The sequence below is a fragment of the Eptatretus burgeri genome, chromosome 12 (assembly GCF_056783735.1).
Source record: "Eptatretus burgeri isolate ZD-2024b chromosome 12, Ebu_testis_v1, whole genome shotgun sequence".
In the NCBI taxonomy this organism is placed as follows: Eukaryota; Metazoa; Chordata; class Myxini; order Myxiniformes; family Myxinidae; genus Eptatretus; species Eptatretus burgeri.
The window spans coordinates 619,484-633,616 of NC_140972.1; the positions used below are offsets into that span (position 1 = coordinate 619,484).

A 14,133-nucleotide genomic window follows, 5' to 3' on the forward strand; every position below is an offset into this window, starting at 1 on the left:
GAGATTAGGAGACAGTGACAGACTTGTGAATGTGTAGTGGGGACGTAGCTTAGCTACGTAGTGTTAAATGGAACGTGCTATAGTATAAGGGACGACGTGGGAGCACGAGTTAGTTAGGGGAAGTAGTTAGGAGGATGACAGAGTTCAGTGGTGTGTGTGTTGAAGAGTTGTTGGTGAGTGAATTGGAAGCATGTGCTTGGTGAGTGAGTGAGGCCAGCGGGTCTGTGTGTATGGAGCGAATGGGGAATGCATGGTGCGATGAGTGATTGGGGGGAGAAGTGACTCCCGCCCAAGGGACCCCGGGGTCAGTGTAGAGTGAGTTAGGGGGTTAGTCAAATTTTAAAAAATGGAAGTCGTTTTGCTGTTGGTGTGAATGTAGGCTCGAAACCCGTTTGGAGAGGTGCAGGAGCCCTGTTGACGGGCTGGGAGCGTGGCTGCGAAAGGTGAGTATCGCTGAGTGGGTACCCCGGGCACCAGGCTAGTCGGCCGTAGTAGGCCAAGGGCCCATGGGGGGCCGGGATAGCGTAGTGGGAACGGGTGCGCCTGCTTGGTGCGGGGGCCCGGAGCGCCATTAGCCGCGTGGGCAGTGTTGTGGGCACGGGTGACCCTCGGAAAGGGGCCCGGGAGGCCAGCCTGCCACGTGTGCGTTTCAGGGGAGGTGCCATGGGGAGCTGGTAGGCTCAGAGGCAGTGTAGTGCCCGGGGCGCCATTAGCCGCGTGGGCAGTGTTGTGGGCACGGGTGACCCTCGGAAAGGGGCCCGGGGAGCCAGCCTGCCACGTGTGCGTTTCAGGGGAGGTGCCATGGGGGGCACTCCCCGGTGTTAGGGAGCTGGTAGGCTCGGAGGCAGTGTAGTGCCCGGGGGTGCCATCGTCGGAGAATCGGCAGAGGGTCGTGCCTGCCAAAGGGAGCCACGTGTCCCAGCCATGAGACCGTGTGAGGGCACGGAGAGAAAATTGGGGGGCGAGGCCCGAAATTGTGAGGACACCAACACAGGCGACGGGAATCTGGGTTGTTAGAACCAATAGTTTAAGCGAGAGGCGCTTGTTGAAAGCCCCGGGGTAGTTTAAGAGTTAATGGTTAGGGTAGATTAGGAGATGTACCCCTCCGCACCATCCATCCCCTCGCTCTCGTTGTGGGCCGCTGGACCCACTTTGGTTATCGATCGCTGAATTCTGGGGAGGCCATTCTGAGGCTTCGTTGGGCCTCGACACAGGACGCTAGCTCTCCCTTATTCCCCTCCGGGAAGGGAACGTAGGGGTTGGGAGTAGGCTAGGTGACAGGATAGGTTAGCCGAACAAGGACAGTACAGGGGGTTAGGGGACGATTTATAGTGGGGAAGTAAAAAAAAAAAAAAAGTTGGGGCTAAATTGGGGTTTGACAAATTAAGGGAGTGGGTATAGACAGTGACAGGCAAAGGCGATAGGTTGTGAGGGAGACCGTAGGGTAGGTCCGAGCCCGCCTTCCGAGTGGCCAGCACCACCGCACTACCTCCACTGAACGGCAAAGGCTGGCCAGCTTCATCTACTGGCTGCGTTGCTGCAAGGCAAAGGCCGGCCCACTTCATCGGCAGCTGTTGTTTTACTGCAAGGCCTGTGCCGGCTGGATCATCTGCAGCTGCTGTGCTTCACCCACGCTCACCAGCCCCGTTCAATTTTGCTTTGCCCCCCCCCCCCCTGTTCATTGCCATGCGCGCCGGGATCATCGTAAAAGCAACAGTTTGCAAGCTGCAAGAACTGCCCTGTTGGCAGCTACAACACGGGCCTGCAGTGGCGGCCCGTGCACCGTATTTGCGTGCATCCATTCATCCATGCATTTGTTGTGCTCATTGCGTGTGCCACTTGAGCGGGCACGGAGACTGTGTTTGTGCAGCCCATGCACCGTTGTGGTTCACTGCGTTCAGTTCAAAAGGGAAGTCCTTGGACTGCGTGTGAGCAGCCGGCCACGTTCCCTGTCACCTGCATTGTTTGAGTCAGAGACTGCATGCGAGCAGCCTGGCTCCCTGCTAACTGCTTTCTTTTTGCAGAGTTCATTGATCCTGGGCCATGGATTAGTGTAAAATTTGTAAGTTAAGGTTAAGATGTACTGTAAATATGAGTGCGCCCCCGGCATGTATGTCTTAGCGCCGGCAATTTTATTTAAGTCGTCCATGTGAGTGAGTTTGTTTAGGTAGTTACTCAGCCCTCAGGTTATTTATTTTGGGGACACGAATACCATGAATGTCGCACTCAGGGATCCGTAGGTAAAATGTACTAGGGGAAAACTTCACATGATGGCACACGAAAATTTGACGACTCGGGACGAGTCTGTAAAAAGGGGAGGGGGTAATGTTGTGGTTGATGAAATTCACAAACCACCATTCAGGTCCCTTAGGTGAGATATCTCTGTAAGTATATGTGTAGTTAGGCCCAAACCCGTTGTTTAGAGGGAATAAATGTCATTTATGCGGGCTGCGACCCCTCTAGATAGCCGTTTTTCTTTTACTATCTTTATTTTGGACCAGCCGCCATTACTACCACCACCAACCACGTCTCAACAGCCATCACACAACAACCACCAACCATAACGCCGCTTCACAACAACAACCACCAACCACAACGCCGCTTCACAACAACAGCCACGACCTTTACTGTCACAACTCGCCACCATCGCATCACCACCATTCTTGTGCCACTTGTGGGCACCGATACTGGACTCGTGCAGGGCGCGCACCGAGCAGCGTGTTCAGAAACATCACAGACTTTCCGATGAAAACGGATCAAAAACGACTCACGCCCACTTCTGTTCCGTCCTATCGGTGAGCGTGGGGCGATTTGGCCCCGCCTCCAGGGCGTTGGAGTGCGGTCGCTATATGCAAATTCATGGATCAAAAAGCATTCACGCCCACTTTTCCTCGGTCCAATGGGGAGCCAGTTAGAGGTGAAGGGTCGGAGGTAAAGGGTCAAGGGTGAAGGAGCGAGGCCACGGGGGATATAAACGGCTGCGTTCGTCAGTCAAGGCAGTTAAGAGTTGGGAGTTCGCAGAGCCAGTGAAGAGTTGGGACGAGTCAAGAGAGGAGACGGAGAGGGCGATCGGACGAAGCTGTGGAGAGGCGGCGGCGGCGAAGGCGGTTGAGGGGGTGCTCGCGTCGGATTCGGGGAGCTGCGGAGGGAGAGGCCGGCGGCGCGACCGAGGTCGTGGTGGAGACGCTCGTCGCGGGACCCGAGACAGGGAGATATCCTCCTTTCCCCCGAGCATCAACAACCCCCTCCTGTTTCCCCCCGCGCTGAGATAGTGCGACAAGGGGGCCCCTTTCCCACCCCCTACCAGACACTGTCCGCGAGGCCCGCAGAGTTGGGGCGCCACCGCCACTTTGCGTCTCATCATCAGACGGGTAGGCCCGACGCCGTCTCGGCCCCAGGCCCGCCTCATCCTTGAGGGTGGTCCTTTTCTTTTGCTTTGGGTATATGTGTTGGCGGCGCCGTCTGTGAAGTAAAATTGTATAAGTGTTGCCGTGTGCTCGGTAGTCGGATAGCTCTGCATTGTCTTCTTCTTTTATATTTGCTTTTTGTGTAATATTGTGTGTTTCTTCTCCTTTTACATTTGCTTTTGCTGTAATTGTATATGTGTGCTTTCCGTCTGCCATCGCGAAATAAATGTGAATTATGTTGAACTGTTTTCCCGTTTCGCTTCGTCTTTTCTTTCATTGAATCTCCATCTTACTTCACGTAAAGGGTTGGTAGTGGGCTGAATACGCCCGATAATTAATCGAACCGTCGAGGCCGACGATAACACCGCTCGGTTATCCCGATAGTACGGAACGGGTCGCTTAAAGTGGCCAGTGTCCGAAGTCGACCTGCGGCGAGGTGCGATCGCCCGGTCTACCCTCCGTGTGGGTATTTAGGTGGGTCGAATTTGGCGAGCAACCCTATCCCACGCAGGGGGCCGATTGGCACGATCGTGGTGAGGCCGAAAGGTCCACCCGTGACTGGTTCCCGGCGTTAGTCCGAGAGGGTCACGACTGGATTGTCCGTCCGGTGGGCGACGTGCCGCGATTCAAGTTGCGTGGCCGTTCGCACGCCGGCGGGCGCGAATCCGCAACAATATATATTGCTGGAATGTTGCGAAAGACTGTGACGCAACCCGTTCATTCTCGTTGTGTAAGTGGAGCACACAGCAAGCTCAGTCCCGTTACTTTTTAGACGGACCTTGTATATTATGATTATTCATTTTTATGCTATGATCCCTCAGGTTGATTGTTAAAAGCTGCCACAGACAAAAAGGATGACAGCATCTTGCTACACCTACTGGCATGTGACTGTATTGCATCCGAAGTCCGATACCACAGGATACGTTTCCTGGAATATATCAGATATCTCACAGCGCGACCGAAGAGTGATTGTTAGTCTGTCAGCTGTGAAAGGTCGGTGATGCTTTGCTAAACAATCATCCTGGAACATGTATCGATTCCCGATATGTATCAGATCTTGACACATCCATGTTCATCGATCACCTTTAAGTTGAAAATTTTAGGTTTCCACTTGGCCTTTATTCTTACCAGTGCTGCATCTTAAAGAATACCAGCACATTACCCATAGGGTGATTGCATCACCCCCCCTACAGTGACCCACACACACACCACATTCACACACACACACACATTTGAGATCTGACGTGCTCTGGCTGACTGGGTCACCTTTCCAAGACTAAATGATCGATCATATTCATCTTGCCGTTGTTTTAAATTTATTCTAGTTTCACCAATGTAGAATTGGTCAGTCTTTGCATGATGAATGGTTTATTTATCACCAGTTGGTATTGGGTCCTTTAGTTTTGAGATGAGGGCTGACTCGGACCGGGGGATGATCAAGCAGGGACCGTCGATACTCAGTGGAGTTCCCACCAATCATTCCTGTGTTAAGTGGGTACTCAGGATTGGGAAGAAAGAAAGTAGAGGAGAGAGGGAGAAAGTTTGTGGATTGTCCTTTGTTGGTGGTGGTTGGAATCAAGTCATGGTTGGATTGATGGAGTGACATGAGACATCTTTGTTGTGTTAAAGAGCCGGTGGAGCATGAGCCAAGAGGGTCAATCTCGAGCTTGGTTCATTTGCCGCCGTCGTCCTTCAACTTCCACCTCGACCAAATGATGCTGGGCTTGTAAAGACGGGAGACAGAGAAAGGATTCACTGTTGTGTGTGTATCCTCCATAACTCCAAAACCATGAAACCTCACAGCCTGAGGCTTTGCATGCATACTAAGGGAACTTCAAGGAAGTGCAAAGTGAAAATTGGGTGTTTGGATTAAGTAAACACCCCTTTTGATGACAATTAACGGCCTTATTTAATTATATCCTTTATGAGGCGCATCCTCGGTCACGGCTCTTGATGGGGACTTGCGGCGTATCCTGGGTAACCTCGCTGGGGTCTGAAGCCGCCATGTTTTTTGGCCTGCTCAACCATGCCTTGACTTGGAACAGGCCGCAACGATTTCTTAACGATAAAGTTTTTTTATATACATATATAACAGCAACATTTTATGCCTCCGCATGCGAAGTCACCGGTGACATTACATTTTGGGGTTGTCCGTCTGTCCGTCCATGCATGCTAATTTTCTGTGTTCTCTGCAACCGCTTATCCAATGAACACAAAATTTTCACCATAGGTGCGACTACTCATGTGGAATGTTGTTATGATAATTATGACATCATAGATGGTGAGGCAGCCATGCTGGAAAAATGGAAAAACTTTGGACCTCTATCTCCAAAACCGTTGCAAGGAAAAAAATTGAAACTTGGCACATATGACGTCCTCCCCATGAGAAACAAGTGATTTTTTGACGATGTCATAGGTGGCTTCATTAAGATGTCATAATTGCATACCTCGAAGGCTTTACTCGATCAGCATGAAAATTTGAGGGTCGTCTTGGGCTAAATTTTATGGGAAGAAAAACTAATGACATCATCGGTCATATGGTTCGGCAGCCATTTTATTTTTTCACATAAAATCCGAAAATTTTCTTTTCCGATATGGCTGAACAGATCGAGGAAAAACTGAACAGGTATGATTATCCATGAGAAACAAAAAGTTCTCCTCCTATGATGTCATAGGTCACATGGTTTGGCAGCTATGATTTTTCGAAGAATAAACCTTTAGAAACCTTCTCTGTAACGGCTTGACAGATCGAGGGGAAACTTCACCCACATGTTCCCCAAGCCATGCATATACCAGGGTGTTCACGAATAATTAATAGGTCACATGGCATGGCAGCCGTATTGGATTGAATGAAAACCTTTATTAAAAAAAACTCTTCCCCTTGAACTGCTCCATCAATCGACATGAAACTTCACAATTATGATCTACTAGTGATGGTGAATATATGTTTTAAATGTTGACCTGATCGGACGCCATGCTCTGGCAGCCAGAATTATTTAATATTTTGAATCTGGGTTCAGGGATTTAAATCAAACTTGGTACAAGTATGTATATTGATGTAATAATGTGGGCGAAATCATATCTGGCGATGTCGCGAAGTCCAAGAGTGCTCTTCTTGTTTATGTAATGTTATAATCATTTTCTTGCAACAACATGATGCACATATCAAATTGAAACCCTTTGCCATTTTTGACTGAAACTAGATTATGTACTATTAATAACTGTTTTTAATCTTTCTTTCTTTCTTTTTTTAGAAAAATATTTAAAACGTAGAAAGACACTCTTCGACGTCGCGCCCACAGCCCAGGTATAAAGCGTCACCTGGGTGGCAATTCTATATCTCAAAAGCAATACTTTACCTCAGATTGACATTCAGCTGGAGATGCATCTGCTAGCAAAAGTTGATGGGCATTAAATATCACACAGTATACTTCAACGAAGTATCGATGAGTTATTGCATCCTCGACAAATTCCGTAAATTACTGCCCTAACCTATTGGGGGCACTACATTTGCGGCACAGTTGTGCTCCTTAGCAATGTCGGTTGCCTTTCTTATCCATATCAGGTTGATGGTAAGGCCCAAAATTTGAATATCTTGATGGCTTGCCTACTCTTTGCGAATGACACCATGGGGTCTTTAACGTCCACCAATGGTAGACGGGTCCTCCGGTTGAACATCTGTCTGACTGATGATGCATGGTGACAGTTTATAGATGGATCGAGATACGAACCCAAGCTATACAACCTTCAATCAAATCAATATACAACAGAGAGGAAAATGCACATACCTCTCAGGGTCTAAGCTATCCTGTCAGCCCTATGTTTGTATGGTTGTAACATGATGGAAGTTATAAAAACTGAGCAATGATTGCTGAGAATTGCTTTCAGCAAAACACAATGCTGTGGTCAAAAGTAATATAGTTTGAACTGGAAGAGTACAATCTAAGCAGGTATTAGGCCAGGATGCCATCTGACATTTATAGAGCTTTGCATACATCACTCTCAAACATTTAATGATTCCTTAGCTATTTGAAAGTCTCACTTTCCATTAACATTTTAAATAAAGGAAGAAATTACCTTCATCAAATATTTACTTATCCTATTGATGGTGACAATTTTGAAACTTGAGAATCTCACCATTAGGCGAACATGGTTGACGTTCCACGTGTGCGTCATCAGCGTCCGACGATGTGGGTCCACCACCGAATCCTCCACAATATAGGCCGGACGTAGCGAACCCCCGGGAAAAAAGCGCTCAGCCCAACGAGGAAGGCGGCTGGTCTTTGAGAGCAGGCGACGCGTGCGTAGCTTGCAGTCAGTTGTCACCTCACGTTCCAACACATCTTCGCTCAACACGTGCTTACTGCAAATTGTTTCCATGTATATAATGAGTCGTGTTTTCACATCATCTCAGGAAATTAAAAATTATATAAAAAGCTTGTTCACCATGGATCTTTCTTGTTAATTTCAAAAATTTACAAAAAAAAGCGACTAGTTGCTTTCTTTGCGTGACACTCTCACTTGAGCTCTCCAGGCCCCCACTTTGCAATCCCATTCACATTATTTCCTACCTGTAGGGATTTGGGTAACGTTGCCAGAAAGCAGAAGACACGTGGTCCCAGGAGCTTTTGAGAATGTTGAAGCAGGAATAAGACTTCATGTTGGAAGAATGCTGCAAATATGAATACATCAGAACCTTCAATCAAATCAATAAATCATTGAAAGGAGCCCACAAGGCATTTTGAAAATGCAGATGTAGAATAAACAATTTATTCATAACAGTACATGTCACAATATTTGTTTGGATTATGAAAATCAATGGGTATTTGTATCAAAAGCTTCAGTCAGGCAGCAGTTGTCACTATCTGATCAGTACTTCAATAAATTTGCCAACTTTGATTTTTCACTTTTATTTGTTCAAGGACATCATACTGAATCACTTTCAACTTGTCTTCCAATTTTCAGTGTCATATTTCACCACCTGGGGGCGCTTTTTCAAAATGGCTGCCAAAATCACAGAAAAAAATGTTAAAAACATAATATTGACCACACGTATAAACTGATATGATGATGTTTTCTGGATTGTTTCATCCTCCTGATACTAATTATGAACTCTTGTTGTTTTGCAGGGCTCAAGCTGATGCCGGGCCATGTTGTCTGTTACCATGAAAGCAAACATCTGATCAATTGAAATATGGAACAGTGAGTGCATCATTTGTGCAGAAAAACGGAAAGATGAATTTTCATTAGCAAGTGAAATATCTCTAAACAATATTAAATTGTTCAGTGAAAGATGGGCTAGACTTGGTAACAACATTAACATTCATGATAGAGTAAAGCAGATGAACATTGTTGCAGGGGCAGAATATCACTACCACAGAAAATGTTACAAATCACTATGTAACCAAGCTAACCTTGAGAAAGCTGAAAGAAGTCATGAAGAAGATTTAAAATGTACAGTGAACAAAAAGAGAGGGAGGCCAAGTACAAGTTCTGTACCGTCAACTCCAAAAACAAGGAAAACGTTTGATCAGGAATTGTGTCTTTTCTGTCAGGGCTGTAGTGTGGAAAAACTGCATCAAGTTTGCAGTGAGCCTATGGGAAGGAAGTTCTTACAGATAAAGGAACTGAGCACAAATGAAGACATCCACGCAAGATTGGCACTTCTTTCTGATGCCATGGATGCATGTGCTCAAAACTGTAAATACCATCTGACCTGTTTCAGAAAGGAAACCAGACACATTGGATCTTTCCAGAGTTCAAACACTTGTTCGTCTGAAAATGAAGCCATCGGAAAGGCCATATGTGACATTGAAATTGTCAACATAGTGCAGTTGATAATCACCAATAGTGACAGTTTCCCAAGCATTGACATGAAGACAATCAACAATGCCGATATTAAACTCTTTGAAGAACATGATGTAACAGTTCAAAGAACTAACTTTAAGCAACACCTGAAGTCCCTTTTACTTGAGAAGATACCTGGGATTGATTTTGTCAAGCGTGGGCCTAATCCAGAAATTGTTGTGTCACAGTTGGTCAAAGACAAAATCCTCACATATGAGTATGAAACATCAGATGCGGATGAAGAGATGGAAATTCTTAGTAGGGTTAGATGATACAGATGTCCTTGTTTTATTCACAGGTATCTATCCATTGCTTCCTCCAATGACCTGCTTACTTAGGAAAAAAGGAGAAAGGATACCAATCTGGGAAAGCTACCATAAACTTGGAAGAGAGAGAGCAGATGCCTTGGTGGGATGGTATGCCTTCAAAGGGACAGACAACACGGGCACATTTGCTGGAAAGGGAGTCACAAGTCATTTCAAGGCATTTATGAGTCGTGATGGCCCCATATTAGATGCATTTACTGCTTTTGGAAGAAGTACTGAAGTGCCACAGTGGGGTTTCAAGCAGATGGAACGCTATGTATGTATTTTGTACAAGCCATCTGGAAGTGTAGAGAGTGTAAGAGAGTTACGGTGGTCCCTGTTTGCACAGAATGGAAAGGAGGGCCGGCAACTCCCTCCCACCCTCGGCACATTAAAACCTCACACAGAACGGGCGTTTTTCATGGCATTGGTTTGGAAGTGATCCTGCAAGCCATGCCCCAACATTCCGCCACCAACCAACTACTCTTGGCAACTTCAGGATGGTAATTTGATACCAGTATAAAGTGAAAATCCACCAGCACCAAAAGCTCTTTTGGAGCTTCGAAGCGGTTCCTGTAGCAGTTCCTGCATGACAAACAGATGTGGATGCCGAAAGAATACACTGATGTGCACCAATGCTTGCGGATGTGGTGATGGGTGTGAAAATTCAGAGGACTATATTGCAGAAATAGAAGAAGAGGAGGAGCTTTTTTATACCAGTTCATATTTGACAGGCACTATAATATTAATCTGCCATAGACAATACAGGGGTGATGAACTTATGAGATATAATTTGAACTTCAAATGATATTGCATGGAAAATGTTCATTATACTTCACAAGTATTGGTAACTAAACAAAATTGATGTCAGGATACTTGTCCAAAAAGCGTAACAATAACGTATGGCAGTCTGGGAAAACCCATCAGAAGTCGTGCTGGACAAGTTCCTCGTTTGAACAAACACATATCAATTTATGTTTACTTCCCATTGTTACCATGCACGCTTATTCCAAAAGAGTATGGACCTGCTTGTTCCATACTCTTTTGAATAAGCGTACATGGTAACGATAGGTGGAAAAAACAATAAATTGTTCGGTTGCGTGACCGTTTTAAACAAGGAACTTGTCCATCGCGACTTCCGATGGGTTTTCTCAGACCACCACACATATTTCATCTGTAGGCCTACAACAGTATTGTCTATGAGTACACAATAATTGATTGAGTCAAGGTGTATCCAAATCACTAAAACGTTAATATGTCAAGTATTGAAGGAAATCATCTTTAACTCGTGAAAACATTCGGGACACTGCATAAAGGTGAACATTTTCAGTTGAATTTGAACCAAAACGGTAATCTTTATAATGAACGATACATTTTATGGGAATTTTTTAAATGATTTTGGCCGCCATCTTGGAGAAATGCGCCCTCTTTGAGTAGTTAACTACAATGTTTTTGACACTTAAGCTTACTGTAAAACTTACTTGAAGATCATTTGGCCAAAACATTAGAAAATATCATTCTAAATTGCTGGAATTGTTGGTGAAAATTACGTTTTTAACAGCTTTTTTATGATTTTGGCAGCCATTTTGAAAAAGCGCCCTCACAAGGTGAAATACTGAACTGAAAATTAGAAGACAAGTTGAAAGTGATTCATTGTGATGTCCTTGAACAAATAAAAGTGAAAAATCAAAGTTGGCAAAATTCCTGAAGTAGGTGACAACTGCTGCCTGACGATCATGCAGACCAGGGAAATGACACCGAAGGAGTGACGAATCCTTAGTCTCATAATATTGTTACGAATTCTGGCCCACCTGGCGTGCGAGCGACCACGTAACTCTAATCGCGACCGCGTCGCCCACCGGACGGACAATTCAGTCGTGACCCTCTTGGAACTACCGCCAGGAGCCAGTCACGGGTGAGGGTTTAACCTCACCACGATCGTGCCAATTGCTCACCCATGCAGGATAGGGTTGCTCGCCAAATTCGACCTACCGAAGTACCTGCGCGTGTAGTCGACCAGGCGATCGTACCTCGCCGCAGGTCGGCCGAGGACACGACCCGCTTAAGCGGTCCGTATCGTGCTACAGTGATAACCGAGCGTTGTTATCGCCGACCTCGACAGATGTGATTCTCTTCTTTACTCGGGTGTTCAAAACCCACCACTAGTTTATTCCGCGATTCAAGATGGCACTTTCAAAAGGGAAAAAGATGACGAACGGGATAAATTTCACACAAGGACATTTATTTAAAAAGCGCACGTATATACAGCCAAGGCAGTCATGCAATGTACAGGCACATAGAAGCAAAAGCAATACCACCGACGACGATTATTATTTACAAGCACAGTCACTTACACAGTTTCTACTTGGCAGGACACGGGACCACAGCATGCATACGAAAACAAAGAAAAAACCCTCCCCATAGGCAGGGAGGTAGACGGGGTTCGTAAACCTTTATGGCATGGGACCTGGAGGACCGAACGGGTCCCTTGAGACCGAAGGGTCTTACTCGTACCCTCGTGGCGCGACGGTGGGTAGGTCGCGACGTCGACTCCCCACGGCCTTGCGTAGCCGCGCCCTCGTGGCGCGACGGTGGGCAGGTTGCGACGTCAACTCCCCACGGCCTTGCTTAGCCGCGCCTGACCTCGGGCCCCTGGCGTGGTCAGCGAGCTCTCTCCAGCATTGCTGCTGGTGCTTTCACGTCCCACGACCAAACAAGAAAAGACTGAAGGGCAGGAGGGGCTTCAGGAGCAGAGAGAGAACGGATGATGGACCACAGGGCGAGAGCTCATGGACCAGAGAGAGAGCGGATGATGGACCACAGGGCAAGAGCTCATGGACCAGAGAGAACGGATGAGGCCCACAGGGCGAGAGCTCATGGACCAGAGAGAGAGCGGATGATGGACCACACGGCGAGAGCTCATGGACCAGAGAGAGAATGGATGATGGACCACAGGGCGAGAGCTCATGGACCAGAGAGAGCAAGCTTCGTGCGCGTCTGCCCTTTTATAATCTGAGGCTCCGCCCTTCACACCACCCCACTTCTGGCTCCACCTCCCTTCTTGAAGCTTCCCAAAAAGGGGCGTTCCCTCACCCCGACCGCCTCGCGCTGTTCATCCACCAATCGGCGGCGAGCTGCCCTCCCCCTGCCTCCGTCACACTCCTCGGAGAAACAGGTGGGAAAAATCCGCACGCCCATCGGAACTCTTTTGGTTCCCTTTTCGTTCGATGGTTTTCAACGCGGCTTGTTGCTTGTGTGGAGGTTTGTTCAAAATAACAATAGAAAAACAAAAACAGCTATCTCAAAGAGTCGCAGCCCGGTGAACACGAAGAAATCCCTTTAAACAACGGTGGGGAACTATCTGCACATAAACTTAGCGTCATAACTGATCTAAGGACCCTTTATGGTGTATTGCGAATTTCCACAGCCGTAACAATATGCTCGTTGACCAGTGTTACCTCAATTATCATTGGAGTCAGCTTATTGGACACAGCGACAGAAACTCCTTGGGCATGGTAAACATTAGAGCAACCAGACAAATCGTAGGTGTAACCACACACCATGATCTCGCCGAAATCCGGTCTCCGAACCTCAGAATGCTGCGAAACCGATGTCCAAATACTTGAGCTCAGATGATAACAGAGACAGGTGATCATCCTCTCATAGGGATAGGACATTCCAGGCACCAACCTGAAGGGACCACCTTAGGTAAACCCAAGGAGACCGCTTTCCGTCTGGATGCCGACGGATCCCGCTGCTCCCGCTCCCGCTGCTCCCGCTCCCGCTGGCTGGTGGACGACACCTCAGCACCACCCCGACGCAGACGACAGCAATTGGACCCGGGAAGGTTACCCCGTGGTTTCCCTCCTATCATCAAATATTTTGGGTCCCGAAGGCTTTGCCCCAATCCCGTCATCCGGCAAGCTGCCCTTCGCAGGGAAGCTGCACAGGAGGTACTCCCACGGAGTTGGTTTTCAGATTTTTGTGTGCTTTTCTATGTTTTGTGGAATGAAGGGTTTTACGGTGGCCGGAGTGCAAATCCCTCCACCAACCTCCTAATAAGAAGTAACCCAACTGCAGGAGGACGTCCGCACACAGATGGGACTAGATATGGATGGCCGTTGCTCACAAGGAGCTCCTCCACCCTTTGACGGGTTTTGTTTTTTTAACCCTGTGGGTGTCCATATCATATACCCTCCTCACCAAGAAACTTGGTGGGGGAGACGCTCCTGGTTTAAATAAATGTGCTTTTAAGAAATGTTCTCAGCTCATTTTTGTCTTTTCTTGCATTGGTCAAGCATGGCCCACACCATACCATAGCATGGCCCACACCACATAGATTATTCCCCAATAATCTGTTCAATAGCCGGTACGTACTTGGCAGCTCGGCTCGGCTGCACCTGATCTGGTAAGTAACCTAAATAACGCAAGTATGTAAATAACCGAAATAGCACAAGTATGTATGTATATGTATATGTATATGTATATGTATATATCTTCTTCTTCTTTCGGCTGCTCCCGTTAGGGGTCGCCACAGCGGATCATCCGTATGATCCGCATCGTGATTTGGCACA

The 14,133-nt window shown here is 47.1% G+C and overlaps 1 protein-coding gene across 2 annotated transcripts in view; it reads right to left on the reverse strand.

Annotated features, from left to right (window-relative positions):
* The window catches only part of PRELID1 (PRELI domain containing 1), a 75,512-nt gene that overhangs the window by 45,323 nt on the left and 16,056 nt on the right, over window positions 1-14,133 (reverse strand). For both annotated transcript variants that reach the window (XM_085849220.1, XM_085849221.1), the window contains 2 exons: window positions 7,979-8,079; window positions 7,545-7,770 (listed from right to left, as the gene is read on the reverse strand). In XM_085849220.1, the coding sequence (XP_085705346.1) occupies window positions 7,545-7,770; window positions 7,979-8,067 (315 nt within the window). In that variant the 5' untranslated portion in view covers window positions 8,068-8,079. The remainder of the gene's footprint in view (window positions 1-7,544; window positions 7,771-7,978; window positions 8,080-14,133) is intronic.